The sequence below is a fragment of the Mauremys reevesii genome, linkage group 2, assembly GCF_016161935.1.
Source record: "Mauremys reevesii isolate NIE-2019 linkage group 2, ASM1616193v1, whole genome shotgun sequence".
In the NCBI taxonomy this organism is placed as follows: Eukaryota; Metazoa; Chordata; order Testudines; family Geoemydidae; genus Mauremys; species Mauremys reevesii.
This window is the reverse complement of record NC_052624.1, coordinates 227,310,039-227,327,725: the sequence shown is the minus strand read 5'-3', so window position 1 is coordinate 227,327,725 and position 17,687 is coordinate 227,310,039. Positions and strand designations below refer to the sequence as shown.

General features: G+C 44.0%; 1 protein-coding gene across 4 annotated transcripts in view; it reads left to right on the top strand.

Annotated features, from left to right (window-relative positions):
• PDE7A (phosphodiesterase 7A) overlaps window positions 1-17,687 on the top strand; it is a 139,674-nt gene that overhangs the window by 51,525 nt on the left and 70,462 nt on the right. For all 4 annotated transcript variants that reach the window (XM_039524992.1, XM_039524991.1, XM_039524994.1 and 1 more), the window contains one exon: window positions 17,240-17,300. In XM_039524992.1, the coding sequence (XP_039380926.1) occupies window positions 17,240-17,300 (61 nt within the window). The remainder of the gene's footprint in view (window positions 1-17,239; window positions 17,301-17,687) is intronic.

Sequence of the window (17,687 nt, the reverse complement as noted above, 5' to 3'; positions counted from 1 at the left end):
GCACTCCATGTCACTACTGATAGCCAATAACTTGGATCTTGCTTTCCTCTGAAGCAACCCTGCCCTGTTGTGCACAGTGTGGCCTACAGCCTCTGTGTCTCATAGCATTTCTAGGCAGGTAGTAAATAAAGGAGTGCCACCTTAGTGCCTGGCAAATATCTGACTTTTTCTGCGGGGCTAGGGAGGACCACAGAGTTTGTAGGTGAGGGTCAGCAAAATATGGGCCAGGAAGATCCCTTGTGCCCCACCAACAGGTGCCTCTTAATCATACCAGCAAAAAGAACGAGGAGTCCTTGTGGCATCTTAGAGACTAACAAATTTATTTGGGCCTAAGCTTTCGTGGGCTAGAACCCACTTCAGCAGATGCATGAAGTGAAAAATACAGTAGCAGGTATAAATACATGAAAGGATGGAGGTTGCTTTACCAAGTGTGAGGTCAGTCTAAAGAGAACTCACTTAACAGCAGGATACCAAGAGAGGAAAAATAACTTTTGAAGTGGTAAGAGAGTGGCCCATTACAGACAGTTGACAAGAAGGTGTGAGTAACAGTAGGGAGAAATTAGTATTGGGGAAGTTAAGTTTAGGTTTTGTAATGACCCAATCACTTAGTCTCTAAGGTGCCAAAAGGACTCCTTGTTGTTTTTGCTGGTACAGATTAACAGGGCTACCACTCTGAAAACTTAATAATATCAGCTTGCCTGGTCAAAACAAGGGAAATTTACTGCCAAAAACACTTTTTAGCAGAGTTAATTCCAGAATGTCAAGTGGCACTATATTTAAACCTCTCAGAAGGATGAAATACAGTTGAGCTAAAACTAATGTAAACCTGTGAAAGCTGGGAAATGCATTATGACACATCAGCCCTGCATTGCAACCTTAACTTTGCTCTCATTAAGCAACATTCCAACTTGCCTCTGACAGATGACACAGTACTCTTACCTTTCAGATGATACGAAGCACTGCAGGCAGAGAGCATATGAACAACAGTCTTGCAGGATGAATCACTGTCTGTTATACATTGCCCAAGCATGATCCAGTTTGTAAAACTAACTTGAGTAGCTTAAACATTGCTTCTCTGAAGTGGCAATGGGTGCTGGACTTGAGCAGAGTGCAGTCACGATTGATGTCATTTGGGGCAGATCAGTATGATAGTCTAGGTCGCTCCAGAAAAGTTGTAAGACCGAGGAAATTTTAGTGTTCCCCTCAGAAAAAGGATCTGTCAATATCTTGTAAAGCCTTGACCAAATGACTCCAAATCTGTACAGTAACTCCTCACTTAAAGTCATCCCGGTTAACGTTGTTTCGCCGTTATGTTCCCTAATTGATCAGCAACGTGCTCATTTAAAGTTGTGCAGTGCTCCCTTATTAACGTCCTGCCTGCTTTGTCCACTGCTTGCAGGAAGAGCAGCCTGTTGCAGCTAGCTAGTGGGGGCTTGGAACCAGAGTGGACTGGCAGCCCCCCTATCAGCTCCCCGCTCCCCTAAGTTCCCTGTGCTGCAGCTGCCCAGCAGGCTAGCAATTGCAGCTCTCTCTTCCCCCGCACTGCCATGTGCTGCTCCTGCTCTCTGCCTTGGAGCTGCTCCCCGAGCCTCCTGCTTGCTGTGGCAGGGGGAAGAGGGGAGGGGAGGAAGAGAGGGGACTGATGTCAGGGTGTCCCCCTCCCTCCCTGCTCCTACACCCCACTTACCCCTTCTCCATATAGAGCAGGGTGGGGACAGGGACTGATAGAGAGACAGAGAGAGCCTAGGGCGGCAGCTGCTCACTCAACTTCCTGATCCACTTAAAAGACAATGCACTTAAGAGAGGGTCAGTTTACTTAAAGGGACAGTGTGCATTTTTCTCCCTCTCCCACACACAAGGTGTGTCTTGATCTGCTATGCTATCTCCCCTCCCCTCCATTCCTGCTGCCTTGCGGAGTGAGAGGCTACATTAACAACAGTGTGTTAACCCTGGAGGGCTCAGCCAAGTGCTAGTTGATCATATAGCACAGGGGTTCTCAAACTGGGGGTCAGGACCCCTCAGGGGGTCATGAGGTTATTACATGGGGGGTCACGAGATGCCTCCACCCCAAACCCTGCTTTGCCTCCAGCATTTATAATGGTGTTAAATATATAAAAAAGTATTTTTAATTTATATGGGGCGGGGGAGTCGCACTCGGAGGCTTGCTATATGAAAGGGGTCATCAGTACAAAAGTTTGAGAACCACTGACTTAGCAGTAAGGCATTCCCTGGGAAATATCCCACCCTCTTCCTTCACCACCTCAACCAAGCTTCACAATCATCATAGCTGTGAACAGTATTAAATTGTTTGTTTAAAATGTATACTGTGTGTATAGATATATAGTTTTTTGTCTGGTGAAAAAATGTCCCTGGAACCTACCCCTCCCCCCAGTTATATTCATTCTTATGGGGAAATTGGATTCGCTTAACATCGTTTTGCTTAAAGTCTCATTTTTTAGGAACATAACTACAACGTCAAGTGTGGAATTACTGTACCACTAAACTTGCCTTCAGGTCCTGACAAAGCACAGAAGTTTTTCAAGACAATCTGAGTAAACGTGGATTTTAGAGACCTTGAAAAATTAGCTATTAAACAGGAAACTCATTCCAAACTTAACAATAGTGGTGCTACATTCCCACTATAATTACGATTTCAGGTTTTAGCAAGTTCCTAGGCTTTCTGCTGGGCCTTTCTCGCTGGTGATTTCAGATGTAACATGTTCCAGGGTTTTAGTAGTAAAGGCTTTTGAGAATGCAGAGCACGCTTGATTTACTTAGGACGCTCAACTGACTGTGTTCCCCTCCGAAAAAGGATCTGTCAATATCTTGACAAGACTGTGGCAAGACTATTGGCTGAGGCTCTGGCCACACTTGGGCTCAAGTGGAGTGCTGAACTGTAACTGTTTAAAACTTTGGCATGTTACATGGATAGGACCAAACTATTTAAACAGATTTAGAAAAAGCGAAGGGTTCTAAAGACTTATTGGTCTGCTTTGGGTAGGGAGTTGAGGAAAGAAGTCCAATTGGTTTGGTGAGATGGGTGTAATGAAGAAAGATCTGATCTGTTTAGAGAGAAGTATGTGTAATTTAAGGCATGTCTGCACTGCCTCACAGTCCATACTACTGGGGTCTGTAACTCCTCTGTGTGGATGCTGCAGGTGTGGACTAAAATGTTCCTAGTTGGTATTAAAGTAGTCCTCTTCAACAGGACTATGTTAAGGTGAAGTAGGAACCTTTTGGTTTGTACCCAGAACATCCACAAAGGGAAGTTAAAAAGCAGCATTTTAGTGTGCACTGCTATTTACACCCCCGTAATTTGAACTGTGGGGAAGTGTAGGCAGGCCCTTAGGCTGGGGAGCAGGGAAGAGCCATGACAGCTTGAAACTCTGGGGGAAAAAACCCATTACCTTCAAAAACAAATGGCCTCTGGAGTTCATTTTATTTTTGTTTTCATCATTTCAAAGGAATATGATTGTTACTCAGTTGGTGGATAGCCCACACTGGAAGTTTTTAACTTTTAGAGTTTGTTTCTTTTCAAACTTTCACCGGTTATAGTCATTTTTAAAAAGACATGAGGGCTGGAGAGGATATTGTGTATAGACAGTCTGCTCTAAAGGAGAGACTTTCCAGATGTGATGGTAACACAGCAGATTACATTTGAGGCTTAAAATGTTTAGCCATTGTTTCGTTTAATTAGTCAAGTATATTATTTGTACTGTGTGAGTTGAAATTAAATAAAATACTGATATTAGGGCATTAGACTTCTGTAGCCAAAAAAGAAATTTAAAAGTGAAATACTCATCTGAAATAATACATTAAGGTCATTTTTGTATTAATACAGCATCTAATTTGATTTTTTTTAATGGTTATTTAGTAACATAGGAGTTAATTGACATGAGGACCCTTTTCAGTTTGTTTCTAAATTACACTGGCATATGATTCAGTCTTTGAAATGTGAGGAATTTGTATGCCAAAAATAATATATTATATTCAGCATAATTAGGACTGAAGATTTGTGGGCCAGAAGTTTTTCCAAAAGTTTTCTTGATGTCATGGTTGTCACGTCCAGGTTCTAGATGTTGCGCTTCTGCCACAACATTCTTTTTCCTAATTATTTTTTGACTTTTAGGGATAGTGACAGAAGGAAGTGCACCATTTTCTCCTTTTTAGTAGTATTCTGTGAAGAGAATAAAGGTTCTTGATGCCAAACATGCAAACGTGTGGGGAATCTTGAACCCTACTGCAGTAGATAACTTGTGTGTCCATCTGTGGTCACTGGTAACCATTACTTGCTCTTGCAGCCACTGAAACAGCAATGATATTTCTCTTACCATAGGATACTGTGCTTCATCTGCACCAAGCGTTGAAAGAATGTCAGCCCCAGATGTTGCTTTGGCCAGGATAAGGATAAGTTTAGGTTAATACTTGGAGACAGAATCTTTTGCTCCTGTCCTAAGGCAAGCCATACTTTTGTTGTTGTTTACTATTTGCGCTTCCCATAACATTTTTATCATTTATCTTTACTGTGAAGAGTCTTAGCACAATTCAAGAATGTAAAAATAATGAAGCTTTTAATTTCTTAATATTTCTTAAATGGAAGCAGCAGTAACTCATAGTAATGAAAATGTAATTGTAATTGCATATAACAGACTGTCTTGGGATTAAATAAACTGAAAGTCGTGATCTTGTGCCTATGAAGAGTTATCATAAGGACCTGGTTTCAATTGGAATTTGCCTGTTTATGAACAATTCTATCCAAGTGGAAGAGAAACTATGGTGGTTGCATATAGAGTAGTTTAAAAAATATTGTAATTTGTTGTATAAAGGTTGATTAGAAAGTTGTCCTGTGTAAGTTTTTGTGTGGACTCTTTTTGAATAGGAAGTTTTAAAAACAAGTAACTGCTTTATATATCTGGAAATTAAAGGAAACATCAAGGTTTGGTCAGTACTATAGGTAGGGCTGGTAGTATGGCCAATGAAGGTTGCCCAACACTTCCTATTATAAGACATTATTTTCAATAGCTTATACCTTTTGTCAAAATATAACTGTGTTGGAAGAAAATTTCCCTGCAAGGTTTCTGCCTCAGGCTGAATTTTTGGGAAGATTTCAGCCAATGGTTCAGCCATTTCTGAGAACAAGGCTAGAGAAAAACACCTCAGCAAAACCAATGTTAAATTCTTGACTCCTTATCTTAGTGCCCCCACGCTTTAGAGCAGGGGTCTCAAACACGCGGCCTGCGGGGCTATTTCCTGTGGCCCGCGCCACCCCCCTCCCCGGCCTACCTCCAGGCGAGGGGTGGGCAAACTGCAGCTGTAGGATTGACCCCCTTCGAGCCCCGCGCCGCTCCCTGCGGCTGGCATCACGTCCCTGCGGCGGGGCAGGGGAGAAGCAGAGGGCTTAAGGTCTGAGTGTTGCCCTGGCTTCTAGGCACCGCCCCTCCGCAGCTCCCATTGGCTGGGAATCGGGAACCGAGGCCAATGGGAGCTTTGTGGGAGGTACCTGGAAGCACAGCAACCAGTACACGGAGCCCTGCATCCCCCTCCTGCAGGGGCCGCAGGGACATGGTTCCAGCTACTTCCCAGAGCGGGGCCGGGGCCGGCAGCCTCCCTTGGCCCCGGTGTGCACCACTGGCAGCCCGAAGCCCTCCTGCGCCCTGCCCCCCAGCCCCCTGTCCTGAGCCCCTTCCTGCACCCCACACCCCTTCTGCACTCCAATCCCCTGCTCTGAGCCCCCTGCCTGCACCTCAACCCCCTGCCCTGAGCCCCCAACGCCGTGCCCTGAGCCCCCTGCTGCATCCCACACCCCTTCTGCACCCCAATCCCCTGCCCTGAGCCCCCTGCCTGCACCTCAACCCCCTGCCCTGAGCCCCCTCCTGCATCCCACATCCCTTCTGCACCCCAATCCCCTGCCCTGAGCCCCCTGCCTGAACCTCAACCCTCTGCTACACCCCAACCCCCTGCCCTGAGCCCCCTGCCACATCCCACACCCCTACTGTACCCTAACCCCCTGCCCTGAGCCCCCTGCTGCACCCCACACCCCAACCCCCTCCCCTGAGCCCCCTGCCTGCACCCTGAGCCCCCTGCTGCATCTCAACTCCCTGCCCTGAGTCCCTGCCACACCCCTCATGCACTCTCTGGGGGCAGGGAGGGGGCAGAGTTGGGGTGGGGACTTCAGGGAAGAGGTTGGAAGAGGCGGGGCCTCATGGAAGGGGTGGAGTGGGGGCAGGGCCAAGGGCAACGAGGGGTGTGTGTGTCAGTGATGCGGCCTTAGGGCCAATGAACTAGCCCTCATGTGGTCCTCGTGGTCATTTGAGATCTCTGCTTTAGAGCATGGGTGGCCAACCTGAGCCTGAGAAGAAGCCAGTATTTACCAATGTACATTGCCAAAGAGCCATAGTAATATGTCAGCAGCTCCCCCAGAGCCACAGGTTGGTCACCCCGCCTTAGAGGCTTTGAAATTTGTCAGGGAGGTGGCCTTGGGCCAGGAATGTGCCTTGTACCATCCCCCTGAAAATCTATCCAAATTTGGCCAAGTTATAAGTCTTTGAAAAATCAACGTTTGCACATGCTTAGTCAACAAGTTGCTAAAACTGAAGATAAAGTCTCCGAAGATCCTTCCCTTGCTGAGTGTGCTCAACTGTCTCACAGCTCCTAGTGCAGATCAGACTGTGTATACAGCATCCCCTAAGCATGCTCTATCCCTTCATTGCTCCTTCTTGGGACTGAACTATTAATGACTGAATTATGCATCATCCGTCACAGAGGTCACGGAAGAAACTGATTCTGTGACTTTCCGTGACTTCTGCAGTGGCTGGTGCTGGCTCAGGGGCTGTCCGAGCAGGGGAAAGGAGCAATGGAGACAAGCCTTACACGCACCTAGGATATTGCAACCTCGCTGTTTTTCTCTTAGTGTTTTTGTGTAAAGTCAAGCACTCAAAAGTTGGAAAATGCCAGGATTAAGTTGGCTGTGTGCAACCTTAATTTGGCACCCATGTGTATATGCATTATGATACAAGTTTTAATTAAATCAGCACATACTACTTTTTCCATAGGACCCTCATTCATTGCAAAGGAAGGACATGCTCTGGGGATGAATTGGGGTTGTGTAATGAAGCAGGCTGATATCTATAGGACCCTTGTTTTATTCTGTTACAGAAGTTGGAAGGTGTGTAGTGAATGAGGCAGGGATTGTAGGCAGAGAGGGGACTGTCTGGTGGTTAAGGTAGACAAATGCTGCCACGGAGAACTGAAGTCTGTTCCTGCCTGTGTCAAGGAGTCCCTGGGCGATGCTCTGGAACTGCTCCCCATAAAGCCAGTCAGGACTATGGGGAGCCTTCTCTCCCTTGGAGCAGACTGTTTTCAGGGCAAGAAGCTCACACGGCTTCACCTTCCTGGGTCTGACCTTGGAGCATTCAGCATATGCCCTTCCATGTGCTTCCCACAGCGAGTCCGCCCAGGCAGGGTCCTGGGGAAGCCAGAGGGTCCCCCACTTCGCAGTCAGATGTGACTTTTAGCCAGCCAGTAAAACAGAGGTTTATTAGATGATAGGAACACAGTCTAAAACAGAGCTTGTAGGTACAGAAAATGGGACCCCTCAGCTGGGTCTGTTTTTGGGCCCAGTGAGCCAGACAACCCTGTCTGCCCTCACTTCCTGTCCCCAGACAGCTCCAAACTGAACCCTCTCCCCCAGCCCCTCCTTTCTGGCCTTTGTCTCTTTCCTGGGCCAGGAGGTCACTTGATCTCTTTGTGGCCAGGACACAGAGTGTCGGCCATTTATGCACGCTGGAGACTTAAGAAATGCATATGGGAAACTGATGCACCCACCCACTATTCAGAGGAAACATTAAGAACAATCCCACTTCGTCACAGCCTGTGCCACAGAGTTCCTTTGTGCTAAAAGCAAGTCACTTAAACTGAACTTTTCACAGGTGGGTACTAATTGTGTGCGTCTCATTTTCTGGATGCCCAACTTGAGACACTGGGTTCTGGTTTGCAGAAGTGCTGAGCACTCACGGCTGCATTTGAAGTCAATGGGAGCTGTGCTTTGAACATATAAAGTCCTCCCCTGTAAAATAGGGGTAATACCACTCCCTTACCTCCCAGATGTTCTATAAAGATAAATTAATGTTTGTGAAGCACTCAGATTCAATGATGAATGTCCTAGAAAATCTCAGGCAGAAATTAATAATCTGTCTTCAGAGCAGGGTTTGAATTGTATGTATGTAGTAAATAAAGCCTAAGGCCATATGCAGAGCCATCCCTTGGGTAGGGCAAATCGGGGCAAACGCACCTGGCCCCGCGCTCTGGGGGGCCCTGAGCTTTGATAAAATCAGGACTGTCCCGCTATTTAACCCTTTGTCTTGTGTCCTGACCAATGTACGATCGGGATGCCATTTGTCCCGATATTCAGGTGAGGAGGTAGGCGGGTGCGCGGTGTGAGGAGGCAAATGGGGAGGTGAGCAGCAGGTGGACATGAGCGGGAGGTGAGGAGGCGGGAGGGTGGATGGGGGCGTGCACCAGATGGACAGCAAGGAGACTGTCAGAGAGGCAAGCAGTGGGCAGGCGGGTGAGGAGATGAGCAGCAGGCGGGACGGGGTGAGGAGATGGGTGGGTGGTGAGGAGAGCGGCGGTCAGGTGGACAGGGGGTGGTGGTGCACTGGATGGACAGCGAGGAGACTAGTGGGGAGGCAAGCAGTGGGCAGATGGTGAGGAGGAGAGCGGTGGGCGGGGGGTGTATGCCAGGCAAACAGCGAGGAGACTAGTGAGGAGGCTGATTTGTCCCATGCCCCGCACCCCCTTAGGATGGCCCTGGCCATACGTTGAACAATGAGGGTAAAATAGGATATTGAATAGCTGCTCATTAACTGCACACCATCTATCATGTGCATTGAATGAGGGAGGAGTCCAGTGGGCAAAAAATTAGTATGTGACCATGTAGCTAAAGCCTATATCATAATGCATATGCACAAAGGAGCCAAATTAAGGTTGCAGAGGCAACCTTAATTCTGGCATTTCCTAAATTTTGAATGGCTGACTTTGCAAGCTTACTGTTCTTTTAATGTAGTTTCTCATGTGAATTTAGAATATGAGAAGTAAAAAGGGATGTAAAATCTTGCGATATTACCCAGGATAACTTCCTGTCAGGAGAATATTGGCAGGAATAATTTCCACTATAGAAGGGAGCGGGTAATACTTAAGAAAACATTTTAATATTTTTGGGAGGGAAGACTTAAACAGAATTACTGCCCAATACTTCTGTGGTTAAGGGTGTTTGATGCTTCATTAAAGAAATATATCAGTCAGAGAGACAATATCTAATTGCTTTTTAAAACATGATGGACCAAAGGAGGGTAGTTTGACAAACTTACCAGTCACCTTCCTATCCATGGAAAGATACAAAACACAAGGAGGAGTTATTTCATTAGTGAATTCCAGAAGTAATGCCCTGTTGAGAAACCGAGGTGCATCACTAACCTACAAGTCCTGGGACTTTCCTGGACCCTGCTTTGGGCCCATCAGACTCAGGCTAATAGATACTTGAAAAATTAAAAGTTTAACTATCAGAAAGAATCGTTATTTCTTCCTCCCCCTCTTCCAAACCCCGATTGCTACACTGGTGGGGGCAGGAATATGTCTGCTCCCCAGAGCTTCTTGGCTGCTGGAGGAGGAAAAAGGTTATTCTCTTCTCCAAACCAATAAATCCAGTGCCTGATCACAGCTGTTGCTAATAGTTTCCACAAATAGCAGTGTAAGGCTAATGCAGTACACTCTACTGTTTGGAAGCTGTGAACAGTAGAGGCATGAGAACTGCTTGTCTGCTTATTCAGAAAAACAATGCATTTGTTTGAATTTTATTCACATTTTTGTAATAGTAGGGCTATACATTTATTTTTCAAAAGAGAGCATAAACCACCATTCTTACCAGCATTTAGGCCCCTGCACTTTCAAAGCCTGCTAAACAACCAGTGGGGCCACTGGACAAATGAGATACTAAAGGAGCACTCAAGAATGTCAAGGCCATTGCGGAGAAATTAAATGAATTCTTTGCATCAGTCTTCAAGGTTGAGGATGAGAGAGGGATTCCCAGACCTGTGCCATTCCTTTTAGGTGACAAATCTGAGGAACTGTACCAGCTTGATGTGTCATTAGAGGAGGTTTTGGAACAAATTGATAAATTAAAAAGTAATAAGTCACCAGGACCAGATGGTATTAACCCAAAAGTTCTGAAGGAACTCATATGTGAAATTGCAGAACTACTAACTGTAGTCTGTAACCTATCATTTAAATCAGCTTCTCAACCAAATGACTGGAAGATAGCTAAGGGTGATGCCAATTTTTAAAAAGGGCTCCAGAGTTGTTCCCGGCAATTACAGGCCAGTAAGCCTGACTTCAGTACCAGGCAAACTGGTTGAACCTATAGCAAAGAACAAAATTGTCAGACTCATAGATGAACATAATTTGTTGGGGAAGAGTCAACATGGTTTTTGTAAAGGGAAATCATGCCCCACCAGTGTACTAGAATTCTTTGAGGGGGTCAACAAGCATGTGGACAAGGGGGATCCAGTGGATATAGTGTACTTAGATTTTCAGAAAGCCTTTGACAAGGTCCCTCACCAAAGGCTCTTAAGCAAAGTAAGCTGTCAAGGGATAAGAGGAAAGGTCCTCTCGTGGATCAGTAACTGGTTAAAAGGTAGGAAATAAAGGGTAGGAATAAATGGTCAGTTTTCGAATGGAAAGAGGTAAATAGCGGTGTCCCCCAGGAGTCTGTACTGGGACCAGTACTGTTCAACATATTCATTAAATGATCTGGAAAAAGGGGTAAACAGTGAGGTGGCAACATTTGCAGATGATACAAAATGGCTCAAAATAGTTAATCCAAAGCAGATTGCAAAGAGTTACAAAGGGATCTCACAAAACTGAATGACTGGTCAACAAAATGGTTGATGAAATTCAATGTTGATAAATGCAAAGTCATGCACATTGGAAAACATAATCCTAACTATACATATAAAATGATGGGGTCTAAATTATCCATTACCACTCAAGAAAGAGATCTTGGAGTCATTGTGAATAGTTCACTGAAAATACCCACTCAATGTGCAGCAGGAATCAAAAAAGTGAACAGAATGTTGGGAATCATTAAGAAAGGGATAGATAAGACAGAAAAGATCATATTCTCTGTATAAATCCCTCGTAGGCCCACATTTTGAATACTGCATGCAGATATGATCGCCCTATCTCAAAAGAGATATACAGTCTTGAGAAGCCAGCTGACCATTACTTTCCTTCTTGGGATAGAACTCTGAGGAATAAAGTGAAAGCTTCCATCCAATACATGAACAAGGCTTCTTCTGTAAGTAATGCTGAAGGTTTTCTTCCTTCTTAGCAGTTAACATGGTTCTGAAGAATCATGGGCTGAAAATGGAGAGGTGAGCCTGGTGGTCCATAGAACAAAGCAGGTTATACTCCATGTGTCCTTGAACTACATTACCACCCCCAGCCCTGTCCCCCTGAATCAGACAAAAGTCCAGATATGTTTCCCCACTCCTACATGGGGGTCTGGTATCTATACTTAAGACTAGCTTCTCTGGATGAGAACAATGAACAAATTCAATTTGTCAGTACATATTAAAGTGTTAAACACCACAGCCATATAATAAACAATGCATGTTTTCATTAGGGACACACCCAGCTGCAGAAACACACACATGCTGAAATCAGCTCTGCATGGGAAGGCTCAGCTAAGGAATTGCCCAGTACTCAAGTGCACACCCCCCCGAGAGTAAACCCAACATTATACCATCTTGCGCTGCACAGAGAGCTGTACAGCATAAACTCATGAAATTCACCTCCTCCTTCAATGTGGAGGAAGATATGCAAAAGCTTTTGCCCCCCCCCAAATAATGTTTTCCACCCAGTGGTCTTAGACAAAATAAAATAAGTTTATTAACTACAAAAGATTGATTGTAAGGGAAAGCAAACAGATCAAAGCAGATTACCTAGCAAATAAAACAAACACGGAATCTAAGCTTAATATACTAAAGAAATTGGATATGTGTAGCAAATTCTTACCCTAAATGTTGTTTTAGGCAGATTGTAGAGATTCTTGAAGGCAAGCTGCACTTACTTGCAGCTTAAAACTCCAGTTATTCCTTTCATAGGCTAGACAACCTTCTAGCCTGGATTCAGCCATTCTCCCCTAGTTCAGTCTTTTTTTTTTCTTAGGTGTTTCCAGCTGTCTTTTTTTTTTTTTCTTGGAGGGGGGAGTCAGTGAAGAACAAACAACGATGTCACTCCTGTACCTTAAATAGATTTAGCATACAGTGGGAACCCTTTGTCTTCCAGTTCAATTCCCACACCAGGTCCATGGAAAAACACTAGTATTATCATGGAATTCAGTACTAGGTGACTTGGTCACATGTCCCTGTAGGGCCACTGCAGCCATGACTCAGAGGCTGTTTCCAACATCCCCAGGAAGGTCCCCCAGTGGGAGATAGCATCTTCTGAGACCTATTATTCTCCCTAATGGTCCTTCCCAACCAGCCATTTAGACTTACTGCATTCTGCCTAGTGGGCATTCCCCAGGTGTAAACACATTTGTAATAGATGCATAGACAGTATTCCTAACTCAAGATACAAAAATGATACATCCATACAAATAGGATAGCCATATTCAGGAAATCATAACCTTTTCAACAATATGTCAAATGACCTAGTTTGTATAAAATACATCACAGTTATGCCATAATCACATCATAACAATATCTGTATGAAGAATATGGAGTGTAATGCCACACACAGGCCAAGTTGGAAGCATTTGAACCTATTTATAGCCAAGTTTTCTTGGAAAATCAAAAAAGGTATCATGTGAGGAAGAGACACTCAAAAGTGGAGGCTATGGGCTCCTTATCTCTGAAGTGAGCTGAAAGGCCTCCTTTGCGCCTTTCCTCTCCTCAGCCACTAAGGGTAAAGATAATAAAGATTGTGTAGGAAAGGCCAGTGATTATAATCACCTTCACATTAACCCTCATATCTTGGTTCTCAGAGTAGATTTAAATGTAACTGGAACTTCGTTTTCCACTTCCAACATGCACACAAAACAATGCAACATCGACCTGTCTTTTAGCCAAAATTCAGTGCTGACCAGCCTAACAGTTGCAAAGCTGAAAGGAAGGAACTACAGTCATTTAATCAAAGGCAGTGAACACCTTCCTAGTATCTCAGGAGAAATTCTTAAATGTTATCCAAGTTAAAAGTATCACTTGTGGTTTAGATATTGGTATTACAGGGGATACACAGCTGGAAAAAGGCAAATGACATTCTAGTGTTTTTACAAGATGCTGTGTTCATTAGGCTTAAGGCCAGCACTTCTTGGAAAGAGAAGTCAACAACTGCAAGTATATTGCACTGTAAGAAACCCATGAGAATCTTGTTAGTCACTTAACAGAATCCTGAGGGACCATCAGTCTTTTAATCCTCTGGCAATATGCATATTCCTGTCATGTTAATATTTCTCTGTGTTGTAAGATATTGTTCTGGGGAGTTCTTCTGGAGTGGTAGTCCTAACTCAATTTCAGAGTAAGGATCTGGTTGTGATGGGTTCGGTCACAGAAGCGCCCTTGGGACTGTCACCTGATGTGCTGAGACTACCTCTGAGGCCGTTTTCTCTGCCAGTTTGGGCCTCCAGAACCCTGTCTTGTTGAGCCAGATACACTGATCAGCTGCAACACAGACCCAGGGTCTGACCCACGTCCCCAAAGCTGCAGACTTAACTGAAAACGGTTTAGCAAGTGCTCCTGTCTCTAGCACCCAGACACCCAGCTCTCAATAGGATCCAAACCCCAAATGAATCCATTTTACTCTGTATGAAGCTTATACAGTGTAAACTCATAAATTGTCCACCCTCTATAACACTGATAGAGAGATATGCACAGCTGTTTGCTCCCCCAGGTATTAATTACTTACTCTGGGTTCAATAATAAAAATGATTTTATTAAATATAAAAAGTAGGATTTAAGTGGTTCCAAGTAATAACAGACAGAACAAAGTAAGTCACACAGCAAAATAAATCAAAAGACACAAGTCTAAGCCTAATACATTTAAGAAACTGAATACAGGTAAATCTCACCCTCAGAGATGTTCCAATAAGCTTCTTTCACAGACTAGACTCCTTTCTAGTCTGGGCCCAATCTTTTCCCCTGGTACAGTCTTTGTTCCAGCTCAGGTGGTGGCTAGGGGATTTCTCATGACTGCAGCGTCCTTTGTTCTGTTCCACCCCCTTATATAGCTTTGGCACAAGGTGAGAATCCTTTGTGTGTCTCTCTGGGTTCCCACCCCTTCTTCTAAATGGAAAAGCACCTAGGTAAAGATGGATTCCAGGAGCAGGTGACATGGTCACATGTCCTGTGAGCCCCCCCCCCTCCATTCCTCCCAGGACTGGCCTGCACGTATGCGGTGGAGGATTGCAAGTAAACAGAGCCATTTACTACAAATTGTCCTAGTTGATGGGAGCTATCAAGATTCCAAGCCACCATTAATGGCCCACACTGGCATAATTACAATAGGGGTTCAGAGTAACACTTCATATTTCTAGCTTCAGATATAAGAATGATACATTTATACAAATAGGATCAACACACTCATAAGCTTTGTAATGATAACTTACAAGAAACCTTTTGCATAAAGCATATTCCAGTTACATTATATTTACACTCATAAGCATATTTCTATAAACATATGGAGTGCAACGTCACACTGGTCTGCCCCCATAGGTACACTTCAGACCTATATCGATATAACTACATTGCTCAAGGATGTGAAAAATCCATATCCCTGAACAAGTAGTTATACTAACTTAACTCCCTAGCTGAGCTTCTCCTGTTGACATAGCTACTGCTTCTTGGGGAGGTGGATTAATTACTCTGACAGGAGAAGGTCTCCCGTCAGCAGAGGAGCGTCTTCAACTTAAACACTAGCGTTTTAAGAGTAGACATGCCCTTTAAATGAAAAGTGACAAGTAAGACAGAATTTTCCCTTTTGAAATCCTGCAGCAAGCTGCACATATTCCCTGCTCCATTGGCCTGTTTGAAGCTGTGCACTTAACCACTTTTGCTCTTGTCTTTCTCTGTCTCCTGTATTTAAACGACAGTAGCTGTAAACTTTATCCCCCAACTGGTTCACAGCATTAATTTTCCCAGACCTGCAGCCTTAAAGAACAAAAATTTCAAAACAAATCTAAAGTAGTTACTCTTGCTCTGCACCATTTTACATCTCAGTCAAAAGTCAGGATTTCTGAAACTATCACAGCTCCGATTGCGATGTTCGTCCAGCAGGTCCTAGGATTATCAAACAACCTGCACCTTTTCTTGGAATCTGGATCTAAAAGCAGAAACTTGCTGTATTACTTCAGTAATCCTTTTTCTTCTACAAATTTTCTTTTTACTATTTACAAAGTTTGAGAGTTTTGTCTCACCTTGTTTCATTGCTCTGTGTATTCCATTATGAGACTTGGTGGATGTTATGTAAAGTTTATAGTGCTATATTCTATAGTGATTGGTACATTGGACATGTTATCAGTAATGTTTTAAAAATACTTTCCCACTATTAATTTTTATTATGTATATCTGACACACTATGATTTGTGTTTTACCTGCAGCTGCCTGCCATTGTAGAATGTAAATAAGACAGTTATATGTGAATGAAGACACTAACTAAAACATCCAAGGTTGAGCTTTTGTAACCTTTAAACCTAAGATTAACGCTGGGTAGATCACTATTGCTGGTTAGCATTACTTGCTTGCAATTACATTTATTTTCCTTTGAAGGATGTGGTATTAATTTGACCAATTTCCATTAATATTTGACTTTAAAAATTAGTTATTGAACTAGTTAATAGCAAATTGAGATTGGCCCCAAAAGTCAAAAGTTAAAAAAAAATAAAAAATTAAATCACGTTTTTAGTCTATCTTTTGACTTTTTAACTCCCCTTCATTCCTTTGGCAAAGTGTATGTGATAATTTCAGGATGAAAAGTCAACCCTAAATGAACAGCTCTCCCTGGCTATTCAGATGGAGACTCCACTTACCCTCTTCTCTCTGCTGAGATAGGGGAACTCCCATATATTTCCTTTTACTGTTTTGACTCAGCAGCTATACTTCCGGAGCAGTGGGAGGCAGATTTCTTCTCTACCTGGGGCACAGCAGTATCTGTTCCCAGTTTTCCCCCTTCCTTGCCTCCTGCTTCCCTAGTACCCTCCCTCTCTCTGATAAAGGGCCATACACAAAGTCAGGTCAGGTCTATATCCTCAGCCCCATGCCTCTGTCTTTTGTGCCTCAGTTTCCTAACCCATTTCCTAGCACTGTGCTACCTTGGTTGTGCTGCTTGTCATCTCATCTCAGTCATATCCACATCTTATGGTTGCTGCCGGCCCTCACATGGTAAGGAGACACCATGTTCCCTGAGGACAGTCAGCCTCAAATCTCATCTGCAAAAGTGAAAGGGAGGGAGCAGCCTGAGGCTTCAGTTTCATTGACAGTAAAGGAAGATTGTAAGCATTGTGGACATATTCTGTTCTATTTATTGTTAGTATCAGTCTGCATCTGGCAGATAGGTACTGCATACAGCAGGGATCAGCAACCTTTGGCACGCAGTCCATCAGGGAAATCTGCTGGTGGGCTGGGACAGTTTGTTTACCTGCAGTATCTGCAGGTTCAGCCGATCGCAGCTCCCAGTGGCCGCGGTTCGCCGTTCCAGGCCAATGGGGGCTGCGGGAAGCAGTGGCCAGCACATCCCTCGGCCCGCGCTGCTTCCCGCTTCCCCCAACTCTGCTCCGCCCTGCATATGATCGTGGCTCTGCACGCAGCCATGGCCCTGGCTGCCAGCTCAGGTGCGACTCTGCTTGTGATTCCAACAGTGGCTCATGGGGGGGAGGCGCAAATGGGACAAGAGGGGGCGTGATGTGAAAAGTTTGGGGACCACTGTCATAAACCCTGTGCTAGCAGTTCTCCTCTCCTGGCTTCTCTGTTACTAGTTCCCTCCTTCTCTTGGCACTTCTCTGCTCTTGCCAGGATAAAATTAGGATGCACTGTTGACAGATGCACTGTCAAAAACTGAATATTTTTTTTAATTAGTCAATTTTAAAAGATTAAGTTGACCATGGCTCTTCACAAGAGATGCAACTTAAGGGTCAGACTAATTATCATCCATAAAATAGATTGATGTTTGTTTTTATTTTTTACAGAGACGTGGAGCAATTTCCTATGACAGCTCTGATCAAACTGCATTGTACATTCGTATGCTAGGTAAGCATGGCAACTTCTGTATTGCAGCACTGATCTATATTTGTGACTATTTGCTTTAAAATGGTTGTGGTGAACTGTAATATAATTTATAAATACAGTATTTAAAAACTTTTCAGTTTGTCCTTTTTTCTGCTGTCACTATTTTAGTCAACTTATTTTGCCATTTGCTAACTGCTGCAAAAAATTTATTCCACCCAAATATTGTATTTGGGATTGAGGCTCCATTGTGCAAAGTGCTGTAAAGATATAAGGAAACCATGGTTACTGTCACAAAATGTATTAAGATACCGAAGGCAGTGTTTCCTCATTAGTTTTGGATTTAAGGAAAAATATTTAACAGGATAAGAATCTTACAGGTTTGCATGGGCTTATGTTTTGTGTACCTTA